At 35.8% G+C, this 21529-nt stretch overlaps 1 protein-coding gene across 3 annotated transcripts in view; it reads right to left on the bottom strand.

Moving 5' to 3' along the window:
* DIAPH2 (diaphanous related formin 2) overlaps positions 1 to 21529 on the bottom strand; it is a 953573-nt gene that overhangs the window by 851450 nt on the left and 80594 nt on the right. For 2 of the 3 annotated variants that reach the window (XM_070461796.1, XM_070461794.1), the window contains 2 exons: positions 16218 to 16322; positions 9894 to 9914 (listed from right to left, as the gene is read on the bottom strand). In XM_070461796.1, coding sequence (XP_070317897.1) covers positions 9894 to 9914; positions 16218 to 16322 — 126 coding nt within the window. The remainder of the gene's footprint in view (positions 1 to 9893; positions 9915 to 16217; positions 16323 to 21529) is intronic. The other variant, XM_070461795.1, reaches the window with a different exon arrangement.

The following is a 21529-nucleotide window of genomic DNA, read 5'->3' as shown; positions in this document are numbered from 1 at the left end:
GCCCTGCCCAGAGGAAAAAAAAGAATCACCACAAACCTCACCCTACCGGAAGCTTACACAAACCACTGGACCAACCTTATGAGGGAAGAAACCAAAAGGAAGAAAGAATTCAACCTTGAAGCCTGGGAAAAGGGGACCTCAAACACAGTAAGTTAAAAAAAAAAAAAGAAAGAAAAGGTAGAGAAACACTGCACAGATGAAGGAACAAACTAGAAACACACAAGTCCAAATAAATAAGGAGGAAATAGGCAAACTATCTGAAAATGATTTCAGAATAATGACTGCAAAGATGATCAAAAACCTTGAAAATAGAATGGAGAAAATGGAAGAATCAATTAACAAAGATGTAGAAGAATTAAATAATGAATTAATTAAAGAATTAAAGAATGAACTCACAGAGAAAAACAACACAATTACTGAAAATAAAAATACTCTAGAAGGAATCAATAGCAGAATATCTGAAGCAGAAAAATGGATCAGTGAACTGGAAGATAAAATGGTGGAAATAACTTCTGAAGAGCAGAATAAAGTAAAAACAATGAAAAGAACTGAAATAGTCTCAGAGACCTCTAGGACAATATTAAACGTACCAATATTTGAATTACAGGGTTCCCAGAAGAAGAAGAAAAAATGAAAGGGCATGAGAAAATTTTTGAAAAGGTTATAGTTGAAAATTTCCCCAACATGGAAAGGGAAATAGTCAATCAAGTCCAAGAGGCACAGAGTCCCATACAGGATAAACCCAAGGAGAAACATGTCAAGACACATACTAATCAAACTAACAAAGATTAAACACAAAGAAAGAATATTAAAAGCAGCAAGGGAAAAGCAACAAGTAACATACAGGGAAACCCCATATGTTTAACAGCTGATCTTTCAGCAGAAACTCTGCAGGCCAGAAGGAAATGGCAGGATATATTTAGAGTACTGAAAGGGAAAAATCTACAACTAAGATTACTCTACTGCCAAGGATTTCATTCAAAATTGTGGGGAACTCAAAAGCTTTTTAGACAAGCAAAAGTTAAGAGAATTCAGTAACACCAAACCAGCTTTACCACAAACATTAAAGGAACTTATATAGTCAAGAAATACAAGAGAAGAAAAAAATCTACAAGAGAAAAGAGAAGAAAAAGATTGCCGGGAGAAATATCAATAACCTCAGATACTCAGATGACACCACCCTTATGGCAGAAAGCAAAGAACTAAACAGCCTCTTGATGAATGTAAAAGAGGAGAATAAAAAGTTGGCTAAAAACTCTACATTCACAAAACAAAGATCATGGCATCCAGTCCCATCACTTCATGGCAAATAGATGGGGAAACAATGGAAACAGTGAGGGACTTTATTTTGGGGGGCTCTAAAATCACTGAAGATGGCAACTGCAGCCATGAAATTAAAAGATGCTTGCTCCTTGGAAGAAAAGCTATGACCAACCTAGACAGTATATTAAAAAGCAGAGACAATACTTTGTCAACAAAGGTCCATCTAGTCAAAGCTATGGTTTTTCCAGTAGTCATGTATGGATGTGAGAGTTGGACTATAAAGAAAGTTGAGTGCTGATGAATTGGTGTTTTTGAACTGTGGTGTTGTAGAAGACTCTTCAGAGTCCCTTGGACTGCAAAGAGATCCAACTAGTCCATCCTAAAGGAAATCAGTCCTGAATATTCATTGGAAGGACTGATGCTGAAGCTGAAACTCCAATACTTTGGCCACCTGATGTGAAGAACCAACTCATTGGAAAAGACCCTGATGCTGGGAAAGATTGAAGACAGGAGGAGAAGAGGACGACAGAGGATGAGATGGTTGGATGGCATCACCAACACGATGGAAATGAGTTTGAGTAGGCTCCAGGGGTTGGTGATAAACAGGGAGGCCTGGCATGCTGCAGTCCATGGGGTCGCAAAGAGTCGGACACAACTGAGCAACTGAACTGAACTAAACTGAAACAATTAAGAAAATGGCAATAGGAACACACATATCAATAATTATTTTAAATGTAAATGGATTAAATGCTCCAACCAAAAGACACATACTGGTTGAATGGATACAAAAACAAAACCTGTATATATGCTGTCTACAAGAAATCTATTTCAGACCTAAAGACACATATAGACTGAAAGTGAGAAGATGGAAAAATATATTCCATGCAAATGGAAAGCAAAAGAAAGCTGGAGTAGCAATCCTTATGTCAGATAAAATAGACCTTGAAATGAAGATTACAAGAGATAAGGAAGGACACTACTAATGATCAAGGGATCAATCCAATAGGAAGACATAACAATTGTAAATATCTATACACTCAACATAGGAGCACCTCAATACATAGACAAACACAGACAGACAGAAAAGGAGAAATTGACGGTAACACAATAATGATAGGAGACTTTAACACCCCATTTACACCAATGGACAGATCATCAAAACAGAAAATTAATAAGGAAACACAAGTCTTAAATGATATATTAGATGAGATGGATCTCATTGATATCTTCAGAACATTTCATCCAAAAGAAGAATACACTTTCTTCTCAAGTGTACATGGAACATTCTCTAAGACAGACCACATCCTGAGTCACAAATCAAACCTCAGTAAATTTTAAAAAATTGAAATCATATCTCGCATCTTTTCTGACTACAATGCTATGAGACTAAATATCAATTACAAGAAAAAAAACTGTAAAAAACACAAACACATGGAAATTAAACAATTTTCTAAATAATGAATAGGTTACTAAAGAAATCAAAAGGGAAATCAAAAAGTTCCAAGAAAATAAATGACAATGAAAACACAACAACTCAAAATCTATGGTATACAGCAAAAGCAGTTCTAAGAGTGAAGTTTATAGGAATACAATCCTACCTCAAGAAACAAACAAACAAAAAACATCAGACAGACAACCTAACTTTCCACCTAAAACAACTGGAAAAAGAAGAACTCTTAAAAAAACCCCAAAATTAGTAGAAGGGAAGAAATCATAAAGATCAGAGCAGAAATAAATGATGAATGAAAAAAAAAGAAACAATAGTAAAGATTAATAAAATAAAAGCTGGTTCTTTGAGAAGATAAAACTGACAAACCTTTAGCCACACTTAGTAAGAAAAAAAGAGAGAAGAATCAAATCAATAAAATTAGAAAATGAAACAGAAGAGACAGACAGAACAACAGAAACAATAGACAATGCAGAAATACAACAGATTACAAGAGATTATTATGAACAACTATATGGCAATAAAATGGATAACCTGGAAGAAATGAACAGAATGTTAGTAAAGATCATTCTTCCAAGACTGAACCAGGAAGAAATAGAAAGTATGAACAACTCAATTACAAGCACTGAAATCAAAACTGTGCTCAAAAATCTTCCAAAAAACAAAAGCCCAGGGCCAGATGGCTTCATAGGGGAATTCTAGAAAACATTTAGAAAAGAGCTAATGCCTATCCTTCTAAAATTCTTTCAAAAGAATTGCAGAGGAAGGAACACTTGCAAACTCATTCTATGAGGCCACCATCACCCCGATGCCAAAACCAGACAAAGACAACACAGAAAAAGAAAACTAAAGGCCATTATCACTGATGAACATAGATGCAAAAATCCTCAACAAAATTCTAGCAAACAGAATTCAATAACACATTAAAAAGCTCATACATTATGATCAAATTGGGGTCATTCCAGGGATGCAAGGATTCTTCAATATATACAAAACAATCAATGTGATACACCATATAAACAAATTGAAAAATAAAAACCATATGATCATCACAATAGATGCAGGAAAAGCCTCTGAGAAAATTCAGCACCCACTTATGATTCAAACTCTTCAAAAAACATGCATAGAAGGAACCTACCTCAACATAGTAAAGACAAGACACATTATTCTCAATGGTGAAAAACCGCCAGCACTCCCCCTAAGATCAGGAACAAGACAAAGGTGTCCATTCTCACCACTATTATTCAACATAGTTTTGGAAGTCATAGATACAGCAATCAGAGAAGAAAAAGAAATAAATGGAATCTAGATTGGAAAACAAGAAGTAAAGCTCCCACTGTTTGCAGATGACATGATACTATACATAGAAAACCCTGAAGATACTATCAGAAAATTACTAGAGCTAATTAGGGAATTTAGCAAAGTCGCAGAACACAAAATCAATACACAGACATCACTGGTACATTCCTATATACTAACAGTGAAAAATCAGAAAAAGAAATGAAGGAATCAATTCCATTCACCACTGCAACAAAACGAATAAAATATCTAGGAATAAACCTACCTAAGAAGACAACACTATACAGAAAATTATAAGACACTCATGAAAGAAACCAAGGATGACATAAACAGATGGAGAGAGTCCATGTTCCTGGGTAGGAAGAATCAATATTGTGAAAATGACTATATTTCCAAATGCAATCTACAGATTCAACGTGATCCCTATCAAATTACCAATGGCATTTTTCACAGAACTAGAACAAAAAATTTCACAATTTACATGGAAGCACAAAAGACCCTGAATATTTGAATCAGTTCTAATGAGATGGATGAAACTGGAGCCCATTATACAGAGCGAAGTAAGCCAGAAAGATAAAGACCATTACAGTATACTAACACATATATATGGACTTTAGAAAGATGGTAACGATAACCCTATATGCAAAACAGAAAAAGAGACTCAGATGTATAGAACAGACTTGTGGACTCTGGGAGAAGGCGAGGGTGGGATGTTTCAAGAGAACAGCATTGAAACATGTATATTATCTAGGGTGAAACAGATCACCAGCCCAGGTTGGGTACATGAGACAAGTGCTCGGTCCTGGTGCACTGGGAAGACCCAGAGGGATCGGGTGGAGAGGGAGGTGGGAGGGGGGACTGGGATGGGGAATACATGTAAATCCATGGCTAATTCATTTCAATGTATGACAAAAACTACTGTAATGATGTAAAGTAATTAGCCTCCAACTAATAAAAATAAATGGAAAAAAAAAAAAGACCCTGAATAGCCAAAGCAGTCTTGAGAAAGAAGAATGAAGCTTCCTGACTTCAGATTATACTACAAAGGTACAGTCATCAAGACAGTATGGTACTGGCACAAAAACAGAAATATAGACCAATGGAATAAGATAGAAAGCCCAGAAATAAACCCATGCACCTACAGGTACCTTATTTTTGACAAAGGAGGAAAGGATATACAACGGGGCAAAGACAGCCTCTTCAATAAGTGGTGCTGGGAAAACTGGACAGCTACATGTAAAACAATGAAAGTAGAATGCTTCCTAGCACCATACACAAAGATAAACTCAGAATGGATTAAAGACCTAAATGTAAGACAAGAAACTATAAAACCCTTAGAGGAAAACATAGGTAGAATGCTAGACAAATCAAAGCAAGATCCTCTATGACCCATGTCCTAGAGTAATGGAAATCAAAACAAAATTGGGACCTGATTAAACCTAAAAGCTTTTGTACAGCAAAGGAAACTGTAAACAAGGTGAAAAGACAACTCTCAGAATGAGAGAAAATAATAGCAAATGAAACAACTGACAAAGGATTAGTTTCCAACATATACAATTAGCTCATTCAACTCAAAACCAGAAAAACAAACAATCCAATCCAATCAAAAAGTGTGAAAAAGACCTAAACAGACATTTCTCCAAAGAAGACATACAGATGGCTAACAAATACATGAAAAGATGCTCAACACTGCTTATTATTAGAGAAATGCAAATCAAAACTACAGCAAGATATCACCTCCCATACCATTCAGAATGGCCATCATCAAAAAGTCTACAAATGGTAAATGCTGGAGAGGGTGTGGAGAAAAAGGAATGTTCTTGCACTGTTGGCGGGAATGTAAATTGATACAGCCACTATGGAAGATGGTATGGAGATTCCTTAAAAAACTAGGAATAAAACCACCCTATGACCCACCAATTCCACTCCTAGGCATATACCCTGAAGAAACCAAAATTGAAAAAGACACATATACCCCAATGTTCATTGCAGCACTATTTGCAATAGCTAGAACATGGAAGCAACCTAGATGTCCATCAACAGATGAATGGATAAAGAAGTTGTTGTATATATACACAATGGAATATTACTCAGCCATAAAAAGGAACACATTTGAGTCAGTTCTAATGAAATGGATGAACCTAGAGCCTATTATACAGAGTGAAGTAAGTCAGAAAGAGAAAGACAAATATCGTATACTAACACATATATAAGGAATCTAGAAAGATGGTACTGAAGAATTTATTTGCAGAGCAGCAATGGAGAAACAGACAGAGAACAGACTTATAGACATGGGGAGAAGGGAGCAGAGGGTGAGATGTACGGATAGAGTAACATGGAAACTTAATATGTAAAATAGCCAATGGGAATTTGCTGTATGTCTCAGGGAACTCAAACAGGGGCTGTGTATCAAACTAGGGGGTGGAATGGGGAGGGAGATTGGAGGGAGTTTCAAGAGGGAGGGGACATATGTATACCTCTGGCTGATTCATGTTGAGATTTGACAGAAAACAACAAAGTTTTGTAAAGCAATTATCCTTCAATTAAAAAAATAAATAAACTTTAAAAAATTTTTTAAAAATAGGATGTTAATGAATTGCTGAGTGTTCCCATACAGACAGGGGATAGATGAAAGTAAGAGTGCAGCTGGAAGTAAAATTAGAAAAGATCACAAAGAGAATAGGGAGCCATCTGAAAGTTTGAGGGGGTAGCAGCAGCATTTCTGGTAACCACAAAGAGCATTCATGGGTGAGTGTGAGAGCAAACACTAGGAGAGTACTGAGGAGGCTACAACAATCACAGGAGTGTTAGATGATGGGTCTGAAATTAGGGGAGAGAACTGAGAGTTATTTAGGAAAAATAATCAACAGAACTTGATAACTGATTATGGAGAAATTGGTAATCTTACAGTGACTTCTAGCACAGGTCATTGGATTGTTTATGTTGCCACAACCAGAAATATAGGCTAGTTCTGGCCCACATTAAAATATGCTCTAGATTCATTTATTGCCCCAAACTCTGTTATTTAACCCCATCCTTCTACACCCAAGCCTCCAGTTTAATGCAGGGCCTCATTGACTCTCACATGTCTCCTAGGTGGCCCCCCAAGCAAACCTCTATTCCAATCCAGTATTTCTCAAAGTGAGCTCTTTATTCTAACTAATCAGGATGTCCTGTGGTACTTAATAAAAATGCAGAATTCTTGGCCTTATCCCAGACCCCATGAGGGACAAAATTTGCATTTTGATACTTTCAACATTGAGAACCATTAGCCTGATCCAGCCTATCTACTACTATCAAATTTATTCTTATTAAACTCTGCTTTCCTCATGTCACTTGCTTGTTCCAACTGATTTCTAATCTTCTACCTGGACTTTAAGATCTTCTTTTAACTTGATTTTTTAATCTTTCCAATATACAGTTTTGTTCTTTACAAAATCAACTTCATTTCTCATTTCTTCCTTCTCGCCCACCTGCCGTACCCCCTCCCAAATACAATTTGGTTCTCTTTCCAAACTTTTGCATTGAATATTACTTCCACAATCTGAAAGCTTTTCCATCATTTCCCCTCCCCTGTCAAATCCCAGCCACCATATCCTGAAAGTCTAGAATTTGCATGGATTTTGCTCTAATTACTCTAACCCAACTTATGTCTCCTGCCTAATACATAATATTGCTATGGCACAATTAGCAGGCACAACTTAAGGTTTGATTATTTCAACATATATTATTGCAATGATAAGGTTTTATTCTTATTTTCCAGTCATTAGTGCACCTAGCACAGTTTTTGGTACACAATAAGCACTAAAGAAATATTTGCTGATTTTGGAAATCATCCCAAAAGATGGATGGCATTTTTCCCCCAATGTCACATGAATCTGTTAGGTAGTTAGAATAGGAAACAGGAGTCCAGAATGGCGGTGGCTAAAAGATAAGGAAGGGAAAAGCCGTGAAAATAAAACAAAGGAAGGTTCGAGGACCCAAGTAAGGACCTCAGGTAGAACAAACAACACTCCTGGCTAGCCTAATTTACATAGGCAGGCCCAGGGGGAGAAAAAAACATATAGAAAGAGGAGCCTGAGGGTGTCTCTCTCTCTCTCTCTTGATGGATTTCCCTGCTATTTCCTAAATAAAATGGAGCTGTAACATGGAACTGTAACACTGACTTGTCCAAGAGCTATAACACGGTCTGTTCATGACCTGAGAGCTATAACAGGGTCTGTCCAAGAGCCGAGAACTGTAACACACCGAGGGCTTTATGTCCGTCACTCCAAATCTTTGTTGTGACCAGACAGAACCGAGGAGCATACACTCGCCTGACAAATCCAAAAGGACAAACAGAGGACTTCATTTTTTAAAAGTGAAACAAATGTAAATATATTCACTACTCTAGACACCTGGTGATGTTACAGATAATGTTTCCTGGGGCAGGGGGCGGGGGGGGTGTGTGTGGATAAATTGGGAAATTGGGACTGACATACATACACTATGATGGCAGTATGCATGCTCAGTTGTGTCTGACTCTTTGCGACCCCATGGACTGCAGTCCACCAGACTCCTCTGTCCACGGGACTCTCCAGGCAAGAATACTGGAGTGGGTTGCCATGCCTTCCTTCAGGGGATCTTCACAACTCAGGGATCGAACCCACATCTCCTGCGTCTCCTGCATTGGCAGGTGGATTCTTTATCACTGTGCCACCTGAGGAGCCCATATACATACTAGTATATACAAAATAGATAGCTTATAAGAACCTGCTGTATAGCATAGGAAACTCTACTCAACACTCTGTAATGGTCTGTATGAGAAAAGAATCTGAAAAACAGTGGATATATGTATATTAATAACTGATTTACTTTTCTGTACATCTGAAACTAACACAACATTGTAAATCCACTATACTCCAATAGAAATTAAAAAAAAAAAGATAATGTTTCCTGGCCTGTTTTCTAAATACAGACTGCTTAATCATGAAGGCAAGGTAATTACAAATAGCTCTTAATTAAAATACAGGCCACTTTTGGTGTACTGATGTAATAGTGTATCATGTAATTGTGGCACTGCAATATGGTGTCTCGTGTATATAACATTTAGATCAGCAGTCCTCAACCTTTTTGGCACCAGGGACCAGTTTCATGGAAGACTATTTTTCCACAGACTGGGGTAGGTGAGGATGAGTTCAGGAATATTCAACCACATTGCATTTATTGTGTACTTTATTGCTAATCTAACGCCATCGCTGATCTGACTGGAAGTACTGATTTGCGGCCTGGAGGTTGCGGACCCCTGTTTAGATGACAGCAACTGAAAGAACCTTAAAAGATAATGCAAGCCAATCACTTCAATTTATCTACTTAATAACTGAACCTCAGAGAAATTGTATGACTTTCCCAAAGTCACAAAACTGATGAGCAGCACCCAGCAAAGATAAGCACCCAGGCCTCCTGACTGAACATCAAAGGTTGCTTTCATTACACCACGTGCTCAGAGATACTAAAGTCAAAGTGAGATGCTTCAGTAAGAATTCCTGTTAGCATAAATGAAACTTTTAAGAGTCTCTCCCTGCTATCCTGAAAAACTGAGGTAAAACACACCTCAGAATCGTAAGGACTGACACAGGCACAGTTCCAAAAAAAAAATTTTAAAAGAAAACTTTCTAAGACAAAATATACAATCATAGTGCAGCTCTAAAGTATTTCCCAAAGCCATAGGAAAAATACTTACAAAGTTAAATTCTAATCATGTGATCTTAACATTCATCTTACTACTTTGGTAAAATACACACCAAAAGAAGAACCGAACACATAAACTACTAGAAGCAAAAATCACTCAATCTCCAAAAGCACAAATTCACATCTAAGGGTAAAACGCATCTTTGGTACTCACCGTAACTTTACTTCCAACTATCTGCATGCAGAGGTCAACGGAGAGTAGTTATGGTGTAAAAAAAAAAAAAAACAAACAGCAACAGTATTAATAATCAGAAGCTTTTCACAGAAGTGTTTAGTAAATTAGTAAATAGCTACCTCTATGTGTACTTTTAATATTTTAGGTCTAGAAGTTAATACATCAGTATTAATTTCTACCATATTCCAAAAATGTATAAAGTCGGCAGAATAAAGATTCCCAAATAAAATTATTACCATTTGAGGATTTTTTTTTTAACTTTTCTGTAATGGGCTTCTCAACTAGTTGTAGTGTAAATATCAAGTAATGCAAGATTAAGTGTAATCAGGCATTGGATATTTTATCAGCCCACAACCTCTCAAAAAGTTATCATGAGAAAATTGAATTTTATTCTAATATTGTTTTTTTTTCCTTTTTTCTTTCCTTTACTATTAAGCTTGAAATTAGGTATTTTAGAATATAAATGTTACACTTAAAGTCATGTGTTTTAAGTTAATAAATAAACTTTAGGTTGAAAACTGGAAATTTTATATTGCTATGAATTTAAGGTTTAAAATATTATTTTATATTATACTTGAAAATTACAAAGAAGATAGATTGCTTATGCTTCTAGTTTTCTAGGTCATCCTAGCATTTCTATTATAACAACACAGTTTTCTATATAATGTGAAGACAAAGAAGCAGTTTGTATTTAAATATACTTATTCAGAAGGAGGAAATAGTTCAAAAATTACAACCTCCATTGAGTTTTTCTTATGGTGAAGAAATAAGAGAATTCCTAAGAATTTGTGCTTAAGAAGGCAAGAACTAAAATCATAGTCCTAAATTATAATTTTATGCCAGAATCCAAATATAAATCATTGTTATCAGATTCCTACACTTGAATATCAAGCAATGTTCAAAAAAAGAGTTCATCCATAATCTAAAACTATTAATCTGATAGCACATATTATCAATACATGTTCTAATTATTAGCTAGTACTTTAAAAATAAAAATCAAATATAATGGAAATCCCAATAAGAATCCTAAGTTTAACAGGATACTACAAGATACAAAAATAAATGATAGTTTCCTGATTAATTATTTCAGAGGAATCCATGAATCTCCAAATAGAAAAGCAGCTTTCTTAAATATTCATTCAACAGACTATCTACAGACAGTGACTATTTAGTTGAATAAAAGCCTCTGTGGTGCCGTTAGCAGTCTTCTGAATTGAAAGATATGCTATTGACCTAAATTATTTCCTCCCACCAAAAAGACAGAGGTCTTAAAAAAAGAAAAAAAAAAGACAGAGGTCTTATTTGTCCCGTGTTTATTTACCACAGACACGAAATAAAAAAAAAAAAAGAAGAAGAAGAAGAAGAAGAATTGCAAGCCTGTCTCAACAATTTAAGCAGGTCTATACTATTCTGATTGCAAAATGATTGCATTTAGTTAAAGCATATACAGCAAACAGATTAGATGAGCCAAGAAAAGCTAAAAGAAACTTGTCTGATCGTGTTTGGGTTCAACTGTTTCACCTTATCTAGGTGATGTCTGGCAAAGACTTGAGAAAGAAAATACCTGATAGTGGCAAAGGCAAAACCATTAATACATGTATGTGTGTGTGCTAAGTCACTTCAGTTTTGTCTTTCTCTGTGTGACCCTATGGACTGTAGCCTGCCAGGTTCCTCTGTCCATGGGACTCTCCAGGCAAGAATACTGGAGTGGGTTGCCATGCCTTTCTCTAGGAGATCTTCCTGACCCAGGGATCAAACCCATGTCTCTTATGTCTCCTCCACTGGCAGGCAGGTTCTTTGCCACTAGTGCCACCTGGGAAGCTAATGCATGTATACACACATACAAAAAGATATACGACAACTCTTAACTGCTTATGATATGTGTGTGTGTGCTTAGTCACTCAGTTGTGTCCGACTCTTTGCAACCCCATGGACTGTAGCCCGCCAGGTTCCTTTGTCCATGGGGATTCTCTAAGCAAGAAGACTGGAGTGAGTTGCCATGCTCTCCTCCAGGGGATCTTCCCAACCCAGGGATAGAACTTAGGTCTCCTGCATTGCAGATGGATTCTTTACCATCTGAGCTGCCAGGGAAGCCTGCTTATGATATGGGCCAATCTGAAAATATTTAGCGATGTATTTGGTATCACTATTTTAAATTATTTGCTACTGAGAGTTTTTTTAATCAATGCCACCTTTCAATGTATCTTCAAAAAATGTAACTTTACATATTTTTAAATCTCAACCTCAAAGACTGTGATTTAAGTTAGAAATAAATTAGTTTCTTAATATGGTCATAAGGACACTGACATCTGGCAAACTAATGTTCGGATTTCAGTGACTAATTTTTTCCTCATAAACATCTTTGCACGTGTGCTCAGTCATGTCCAACTTTTTGACCCCATGGACTGTAGCCCACCAGGTTCCTCTGTCCATGGGATTCTCAAGACAAGAATATTGGAGTGATTCCCTTTTCCAGGGGATTTTCCTAACCCAGGGATCGAACCTGCATTTCCTGCTTGGCAGATTGTTTACTATCTGAACCACCAGGTAATATCCACATAGACATCTATATATACTGTTAAAATGTAACATGCATGATTCCCTCTAAATCACTGATGTCTTGTGCCTCTCAGGATTATGAATTGGTATGACAATGTTGCAAGTTTTTTTTAACTTGCGTTTTTCATTTTATTTAAAATTCACTGACACTGTGTGCAATATACCATGACAGCTGCTGGCAATGTGGCAGGCATGTTGGGGTGCAAACATGAAAGTGTCACATTGCTGCCTTGAGGAATGTAAGTTTTGGGGACGGGAATCTGACGAGGAGGAAGACCATGGGAACCACGCAAGGCAAAGGCAGGGACGCTGAGAGTGCAGCTGCTCGGTGATTGTTTGGGGGCAGAGAAGCACAAAGCTTTGAACGGGCATGGGTTTGGGGTGATGCCAGGGTGAAGGTGAAGAGAACAGGAACAGGCTGGGTGACATGAAGCCACTGATGTTCGGTAGTGAGTTGGGCAGTAGTGAGAAGGGCGGGGAAGCCAGAAGCTGTCACACTGAACAGCCCAGTGAGTGGACGTTGCAATATTAACAAAGCTTGGTTTTCCACTTCTGAAAACTTATGTTGGTGCTGTGAAAAGAAAGACTCTTCCAGATTATCTGTGGCTAAATTATCTACATGTACCCAGGCCTCCCTGGTGGCTTAGATGGTAAAGAATCTGCTTGCAATGCAGGAGACCCGGGTTTGATCCGTGGGTTGGGAAGATCCCCTGGAGAAGGAAATGGCAAACCACTCCAGTATTCTTGGCTTGGGAAATACCAGGGACAGAGGAGCCTGTAGGGCTACAGTCCATGGAGTTGCGAAGAGTCAGAAATGACTTAGCAACTAAACAACAAGATCAAGACCATAACCACACTTGTTACAGTAAGCAAGAGTCCAGTTCTAGCAGAGAAGAGACTCTTTTCCACTCCCTTATTAAGTCCTTTCATCACTGACAGAGTTATTCAAGGTACTTTTACCTTTGCATTCACACAACATTTTCTATTACGGAATTTGAAGAGGAAAAACCTAAGCAATAATTTTCACCATTATCTTTTAATTTCCTTTATATTCTCTTATCCCAGGCTAATTTTGACATGATGAGTTACACAACAAAAGACTCTCCTTTGCTTTAGAAACAGGCTTTGTGTCCAAACCCATGTATTAGTTTCATCCTGCTTTACTGTCCTTCCCACAAACCCAGGAGAATGACGGATAACGCTTATTGAGTGCTAATTTTGTTTTTCAATTCCATGTAAAATGACTAATGCAGGTGTTAAAGGGGGAAATGTACAATTTATGTTTAAATTTAACTATAATTTTCACATGTTTTACACATGACTTATGATAAAACATTTTTTACCAGGGACTCTAGTCCTTAAATTTGCTTTTACTTCAAGATAAAAGTTTTGACTATTTGCAAAACATTTTCATAAAGCAGTGGTTACAATCATATCTACTTTAAATGTGGAAGCATTTTTAATCAGTGTGTCAATATAAAGAAAAAATAAGCATAAAAGAGTATGACATGCAAAGTATACTTAAAGCCTAATAAAAGCCAGCAGGACAGAAACCTTAGTTACACATAGATAAATGGTCATAGGTTACATTATAATTCATGCAAATTTTATTGTGATGATCACGAAGAGATCACAAGAGATGAGAGGATGGTTTGTCATTAAATGGTATCCCTCTCACCTTCAAAAGGAAATAACATATGTAATTTTATTTGTTTTCACCACAGAACACAGTACTAACGACTGTCTCTCCAAAGTGAGAAAGCTTTAAAACATGCTTATCAATAGGCTTTCTTTCATCATATTTAGTCCATGAAAAATACAAGCAAATAAAACATATAACCTTAGAGCACTAATGAAAGTTCTATACGCATGTCAAGTGACCCTATGTGTGCTAAAGGAAACAAATAAAGATCATATACTAAATAGTTATTTGTATCGATTTTTAGACTAATGCCTTTAGTATAGAGTTTTCATGTCTTTTGAGAAAATTTCAATTTCCATTTTTCAAATAAATCAATTCAAGAGAGCTCAGCCAATGTTTACCCCAAGTTTAGCATTTTAATCTGAAAAATGAGTATATAAATCAGTGTGCTTTTTTTTGGTCAGTTAAAGAGGAAACAATACAAAGATAAATGAAAACAAGTTCTACATAGAAACTGAGTCAAAATCAAAAGGTTAAGAAGTAAGAGCTTCACACAATCTTCATTATATTCAGTTCCACTTATGCAAACAAAAACAACAACAAATGAGCCAGAGACACTAACAAAATCTTGCCATTAAAATCAGCACATAATTATTCACATATAATTATCTGTACTTTGCACCCAGATATAACTATATAGATTTACTAGTGTATTTGCCTTTAGGTATTTGAAAAATAACACTGAATGTACACCCTGCATTTCCTAAAGCATTTTACTGTGAACAATAACTTGAGTGCAAAAATGAGAAGAGATTCATCAGAATTTCAAAGTAAAACCCTATGCCTCACCTAATTCTATTGAAAATGACGCTCAAGGCAAATTTCACTTATCACTTGAAACACATTTCTGCCCTTGGATACCAGAAGCAAATTAAAAAACATGCTGTTGTTCTGCTCTGGCAGAGCTGCAATGCATTATGTTTAAATAGTTCAGCATTCAGATTTAGCTTACTTAAAGTACAATATGGAATCAATACAATTGTAGAATTCAGACAAAATGCATCAGTAATTGCCACTGCGATTACTGTACTGAAACAGCATTAATAGGATAGCCAAATAATTTTAGAATATATTTTTCCAATGAAGAACTATTCACTAATCAACTTTTTAAATTTAAAATATGTATGCCTTAAATGTAAATGTATGTGTATAATAAACACGTCACACAAACATAAAATCACTGTGGTTTTTTTTGTGTATATATATATACATATATATACATACAACATATGTATGTTATATATATACACATACATAGTGATTTTATAAACTCTATGAAAAGCTTCTTCTTTACAGAAATGTAAAAGATACAGTCCACTATTTCAAAAAATATTTTTTTTCCTTACAAAAATAAATCAAACTTTAGACTCTTTTTGGAAGCACTTTAGGAAATAAACAAAGCAATATGTTCCACTAAAACACAAAGTTTTTCCTGCTGCAGACAAGCCTTTTTAATGAATCCTAATTTTAATTCTTTTGAGACTCACACAGATTTCATTAAAGTTCCTATTAAACACCTTCCTTTATGCTAAATTAAGCTGTACAATAACAATTATGAGCTAGTTTATATAAGTAGCATCACAAAAAATAAAAACAAACTGCTTATTAAAAAAATTGCTATAAATTTCAAGTAAGCAAATACCAGACATATAACTTTAATGTAAACTCAGTTAAATCTTGTGATTAGGCTATGTTTGTCCTGCCTCAAAATCTGAAGTGTTCCTATAACAAATTGTATATTAAGTGGAATAAGTACAAATTGCTGCTATTTGTTAGTAAGTGCACAAAACCTCAGCTCAAAAATTTAACCAGATTAACTCAGAGCCAACTATTATTAGTCTGTTTTGTTTATAAGAATGGAAATCTCTCTTTAAGAGCAGTTTTGAAATATATATAAAATGTATTAAAGTACCTATATATACTTCTATCATGAAGTCTATATAAGTACACTGAGGCAAAAACTTGGAGATCTGAAGTTTGTTTCTTTTAAGCAGATAATGCTAAGCTCATTATATGGATGCTGGAAGAGTCTCACTACTTACAGATTTGGCAGTAGCAGAAATATACTGGACAACCATCTCACGCTTGGTGGTAAAATCTTTGTTTCGTAAAGGAGCTTTTCGCTCTTCATTAAGGTTCATGTCCTCCTGTTAAAAAGAATATTTATTAAAAAAAAGAATATTTATTGTATTAGCAAAATTCTGCTTATGAGTTTCAAAGGTGCTTAATAAGTATTAAGCAACAAAGTTCTACTGTATATCACAAGGAATTATATTCAATATCCTATAATAAAATATAAGAGAAAAGGATACGACAAAGAATATATATGTATGACTGAATCACTGTGCTGTACAGCACAAATTAACACAACATTGTAAATCAACTACACCTCAACAAAATAAACTTTAAAAAAGAAAATGAAAAAAATTAATGTTCTCTGTATTAAAATAGTAAGTCATGCTCTGACTATCAACAACCATCATTTTTTGGCTCCTTCACTATTATTTTTCACTCTATATACCCTAATGTTATATAAATTTTACCATATATTTATGGTTCATATTGCTACCTACTCAATGAGTAGAAACAAGAAAAACTTTTTAACTATTCCACAGAATAAACTGGCAGTTTATAGCATAGATATACATCATTCAGCCTTAGCAAAGTTATTTTTTCACCCTGATAGCAAAAATAAACAAATAAACACTTTACTACTTGGCGTATGTTCCCTTAGGATAAATATTATGTAGAAGAGCAAACATAATTTGTAAATTATAGGAAATATATATCTACAATATGTCACTGAAGAAAGATTCATGAGAAGTTGCTGAATTTGAGGGAAAAAATCAGAAACATAGTTACCTGCATTGGGATAACAAAGACCACTAACTGGAAAGAAAAATATTCACTTACATCAACACATCATTTTGAGGTTCAATAAGCTTTGATTTGGTTGGAGATGTCCCTTTATATTGTGTTACAAAGACATAGAACATTTTCACTAGATAAATCATTTTTTCTTCATTTTGAAACTCATGTTACCCCCGAAACATATTAAGACACACTTGAAGGGTCATAAAACCAAGTTGGAAAAGCCTACACCTCCAAAATCCAAATGAAAAGACAACATACAGAATGTATGAAAATGTTTACAAGTCATACATCTGATATGGGTCTTGTATCCAAAGTATAAAAAGAAGTCTTACAAATCAACAATAGACAAATAACCCAACTACAAGTGGACAAAGGATTTGAACAGACATTTCTCTAAAGAAGCCATACAAATTGCCAATAAGCACATGAGGCTCAACATCACTATTCACCAAGGAAATGCAAATTAAAACCACAGTGAGACACTGCTTCACTCCCACAGTAATAAAGGCTAAGACAGAAAAGATAATAACAATTGTTGGTGAGGATGTGAAGAAACTGGAACTGTTACACACTGATAGTAAGAATATGAGATGATATAGTCACTTTAGAAAACAGTCTAGTAGTTCCTCAAAAAGTTATATGTAGAGTTACCACATGACTCAGCTTATACCCAAGACAAATGAAAACATATGTCCACACAAAAACTCGTACTTGAATGTTCATAGCAGAAATATTAGAGTGGAAACAATTCAAACGTCCATCAAATGATGAATGGATAAAAAAATGTCATATGTCCACACAATGGAATATTATTCAGCCACAAAGAGGAATGAAGTACTGATACATTCTATACTTCATGGATGAAACTTGAAATCACATTATGCTAAATGAAGGAAGCAGATCACAAAAGACCATACATTACATGATTCCATTTATATTAAATATCCAGAACAGGCAAATCTACATAGAGATTTGTGAATTAGTGGTTGTCAGGGGCAGGGCAAGAGGGGATGGGAGAACTGGGCTGTGACTGCCAACAGGTATGGTGTTTCATTTGTGGGTGATAAAAATGTTCTAAGAATGAATGTTGTGATGGTTGCACGACTCTTTGAATACATGAAGAAAAAAACCCCACTGAACTATATACTTTAAGAGGATGAATTTTATGGTTTCTGAATGGTATCTCGATTTTTTAAAACAAGAAAAAGAAATCAGTATTTTTATCCCTTTACTTGCTTAGTAATTCTAAACATTACTAGTTTTTAATCAACTAAATGAATGGACAAAGAAAAATACTAAAATAATTTTAAAAAATAATGTATGAGAATGTGGGGGAAAAAAACAAAGGATCCATAAAAAGTAACCAAACTGCATCTAGGTATTGAACAGTAACTTCAATGACACCAGTATCTCATGATATATAGTTGCACCCACTGCAGTGACTCCTACGATGATTAATTCACAATCAATACCTATAAATTTCATGTATATATACCTGACCCCCCTTCCCAATCATCTCTATCACTGTCTCTACCTCTACTTTTCCTATCTTAACTCATTTCTCATTTGTATATCTTACATGTAAATGACTTACTTGAAGTCAGGCTCTCTTTCTCTCTCAAAGGCTAGATCTAGCATTGTTGAATTAAAGTGAGAATCACAGAAATGAGGCTGTATAGCACTTTATAAAGTCCACAGATACTCATCTATGTTCTGTGTCAACTTCAACTAACAGGGAACTCACTACCTCTGCACGCAGTCCTTCCCATTATAGGGTAGTTTAACTTTTGCCAAGTTTTACTTTGGAGGACTGGATCTGAAATATGTACAACAAAATACTAACATCATGTTAAGTTGGCAAGATCATATCATTATTTTTTCTTATCTACTTTCTAAATTTTGACTCACTTATTTACCAACTCATACCCTGCACCACCTGAGGAGAAGGTGATGGCTACACACACAGGTATTCTTGCCTGGAGAGTTCCAGGGACAGAGGAGCCTAGTGGCCTTACAGTCCATGGGGCTGCAGAGTCGGACATGACTGAGCAACTAACACTTTCACTTTACCATGTACCGCAGAATGTGCTAGGTAGGGAGTGAAAATTGAAAATTTGAAAGAGTGCTTGAGCCCATGAATTAAATGAGTTATTATTTGTGAAGTTCTTAAAACAATGCCTAATACTTAGTAAATGCTAATTTGTCTGTTAAATTAATAAAAAATAAAGAATTCATAGTATAGTAGGGATGAAGGAAATGGCGACCCACTCCAGTACTCTTGCCTGGAAAATTTTCATGGACAGAGAAGTCTGGCAGGCTATAGTCCATGGGGTCGCCCATAGTCAGACACGACTGACTGACTAAGCACATATCGTAGGGAAGAGCGATATGCAAACATATCGGTATAACAGAGGCATGTACAGGATGTCTTAGGAACACAAAGGACAGATGGGAAAGACAAAAGAGAAGTCTTCATCAGGATTTGGGTCTTGAAGGAGGAGAAAAACCTGAGTGAAGGCCAAGAGATTAGCTACGAGACCACAGTAGGCTTCTGTCATGGTTGGCTGCCCTATAGCACTTGAACATGCCTGCTATAATTTTAAACACCCACCCAGTATCAGCCCCACCAATGAAGAATCCATGAAAACCACATTTATCAGTCTCTCTATCCCTTATAACAATACAGTAAGATGGCTTAGTTGTCATCCATGAAACAGATGCATATGGGGTGTAGTTTCACCCCTGTTTTGCTAGCATGGGTGGTAACAAAAGTGACATGGATATGGAATTGATGGCAGCAGACACATCTTTTTCATCACAACAATTTGACAAAGTGGTTCTGCTCCTTCATCAGATTATGTTTTGGCTGTGTGGTTCTGGAAGTTATTCCTATACTTAGATTATCTGGAGCCTGTTTTGAAACCCTCCTGGTTCATATCTCTTTATGTGTGTGTGTGTGTATGTATAAATATTCTATCTAAATTAATCAGAATAAATTATCTTATGTTTAATAATCTGGGCTATTGAAGTAACTCAAGTAATAGTAATAAGAGTCCAAACTAAGAGGGTTGGTAGATTGGATGGAAAAAATAAATAAAAGGAACCTGTAAATATTACATGACAATACTCTCTCCTTGAGGCTAAAGTGTACCTACCAGTTTCAATTTATCTTCATGTGACATGGTTCAGCATCTCTCTCAAATACCCTGTGGTTTGACAAATCCAAGGAAGGAAAGGATTTCCACGTCCTTCATCTTGAAATACTATACTTCTCAATTCAGCCTCTGATTTTATTACTTTATTGGCAAGTACATCATTCTGCTAAATCATATTGTGGTTGTTTCCATCAAAACCTCTAAATACTGCTCATATATGCTATACTATGTCTCTAACATCTCATAACATTCTGGTTAAGTTATAGTCTCCTGCAAATAGCATGTATCTGTATCCCCAACTAGAATCAACTCTGAAACACTGACAAGATTGAGTGTCTGTACTTGTAACACTTAACAGTCAGGCCTTAGAGTGTGGTAATGCCACCGTTGGCAATCTCTATGTAGAGAGTCTGCTCGCCTTCCAGTGACATTTCTTTTTTCTTTTTTTTTAATTGAAGGATAATTGCTTTACAGAATTTTGTTGTTTTATGTCAAACCTCAACATGAATCAGCCATAGGTATACATTCTGTGTTACCATATACCTCCAATTCAATTTTTAATGACACAGGGCAAAGATCATGCTATCAAGAGTAGAATCATGGAGGCAGGCAGAATAATAATGAGAATATGGAGAATATAGACCTCAGAGGAATGTCAAGATTAAGTGCGATCATGCACCCAGGCCTGGTGTATATTAACTAGCCATCAAAGTATGTTCGTGTTATTATTCATGTTCATGTTGTTATTACTTCCCTAGTCTCATTTCTTTCATTACCACTGTTCATCTTACCCCTTGTGTTTGAATAACACAAGATTATTCATCATTTTTCTACACATGCTATGCTCTTACACATTTCCATTACTTTGTTCATGATGCTGTTCTTTCTGCCTAGAATGCTGTCGACTTCACCACCCTCTCCCTCTGTTAACCCCCATCTCCTCCCACCCTAGCCAAATCCATATCAGGCTAACTCATATACCCCTGCTAATTCTTCAGATTTCTCTCAAAGCATCTTGTTTAGAAGTGACCATCTTCATGCTATTCTTCCATATTAATTTCCTATACTATAGCACTTAAAATGAAACTCTGTAATAAATCCATCTACCTTAAACTATAAACTGAGGGCAGAAACTAGGTTCTTTTTTTATCTTTGTATTCCCAAGCAAAGAGTATGCAATCCTGGAATGCACCAAGCATTTAATAAATATTTGCTGAACCAATGTGATATTTAGGAATTTTCCTCTAAATACTTTAATATGCTTTACGGCCACAAACATTTTTATACCTATAAATCTGCTGCATAGGTTGATTGGGAATAGGTAC

The sequence above is a fragment of the Odocoileus virginianus genome, chromosome X (genome assembly GCF_023699985.2).
Source record: "Odocoileus virginianus isolate 20LAN1187 ecotype Illinois chromosome X, Ovbor_1.2, whole genome shotgun sequence".
In the NCBI taxonomy this organism is placed as follows: domain Eukaryota; kingdom Metazoa; phylum Chordata; class Mammalia; order Artiodactyla; family Cervidae; genus Odocoileus; species Odocoileus virginianus.
The sequence above is the reverse complement of the archived record's forward strand: the minus strand, read 5'-3'. Positions and strand labels throughout refer to the sequence as shown.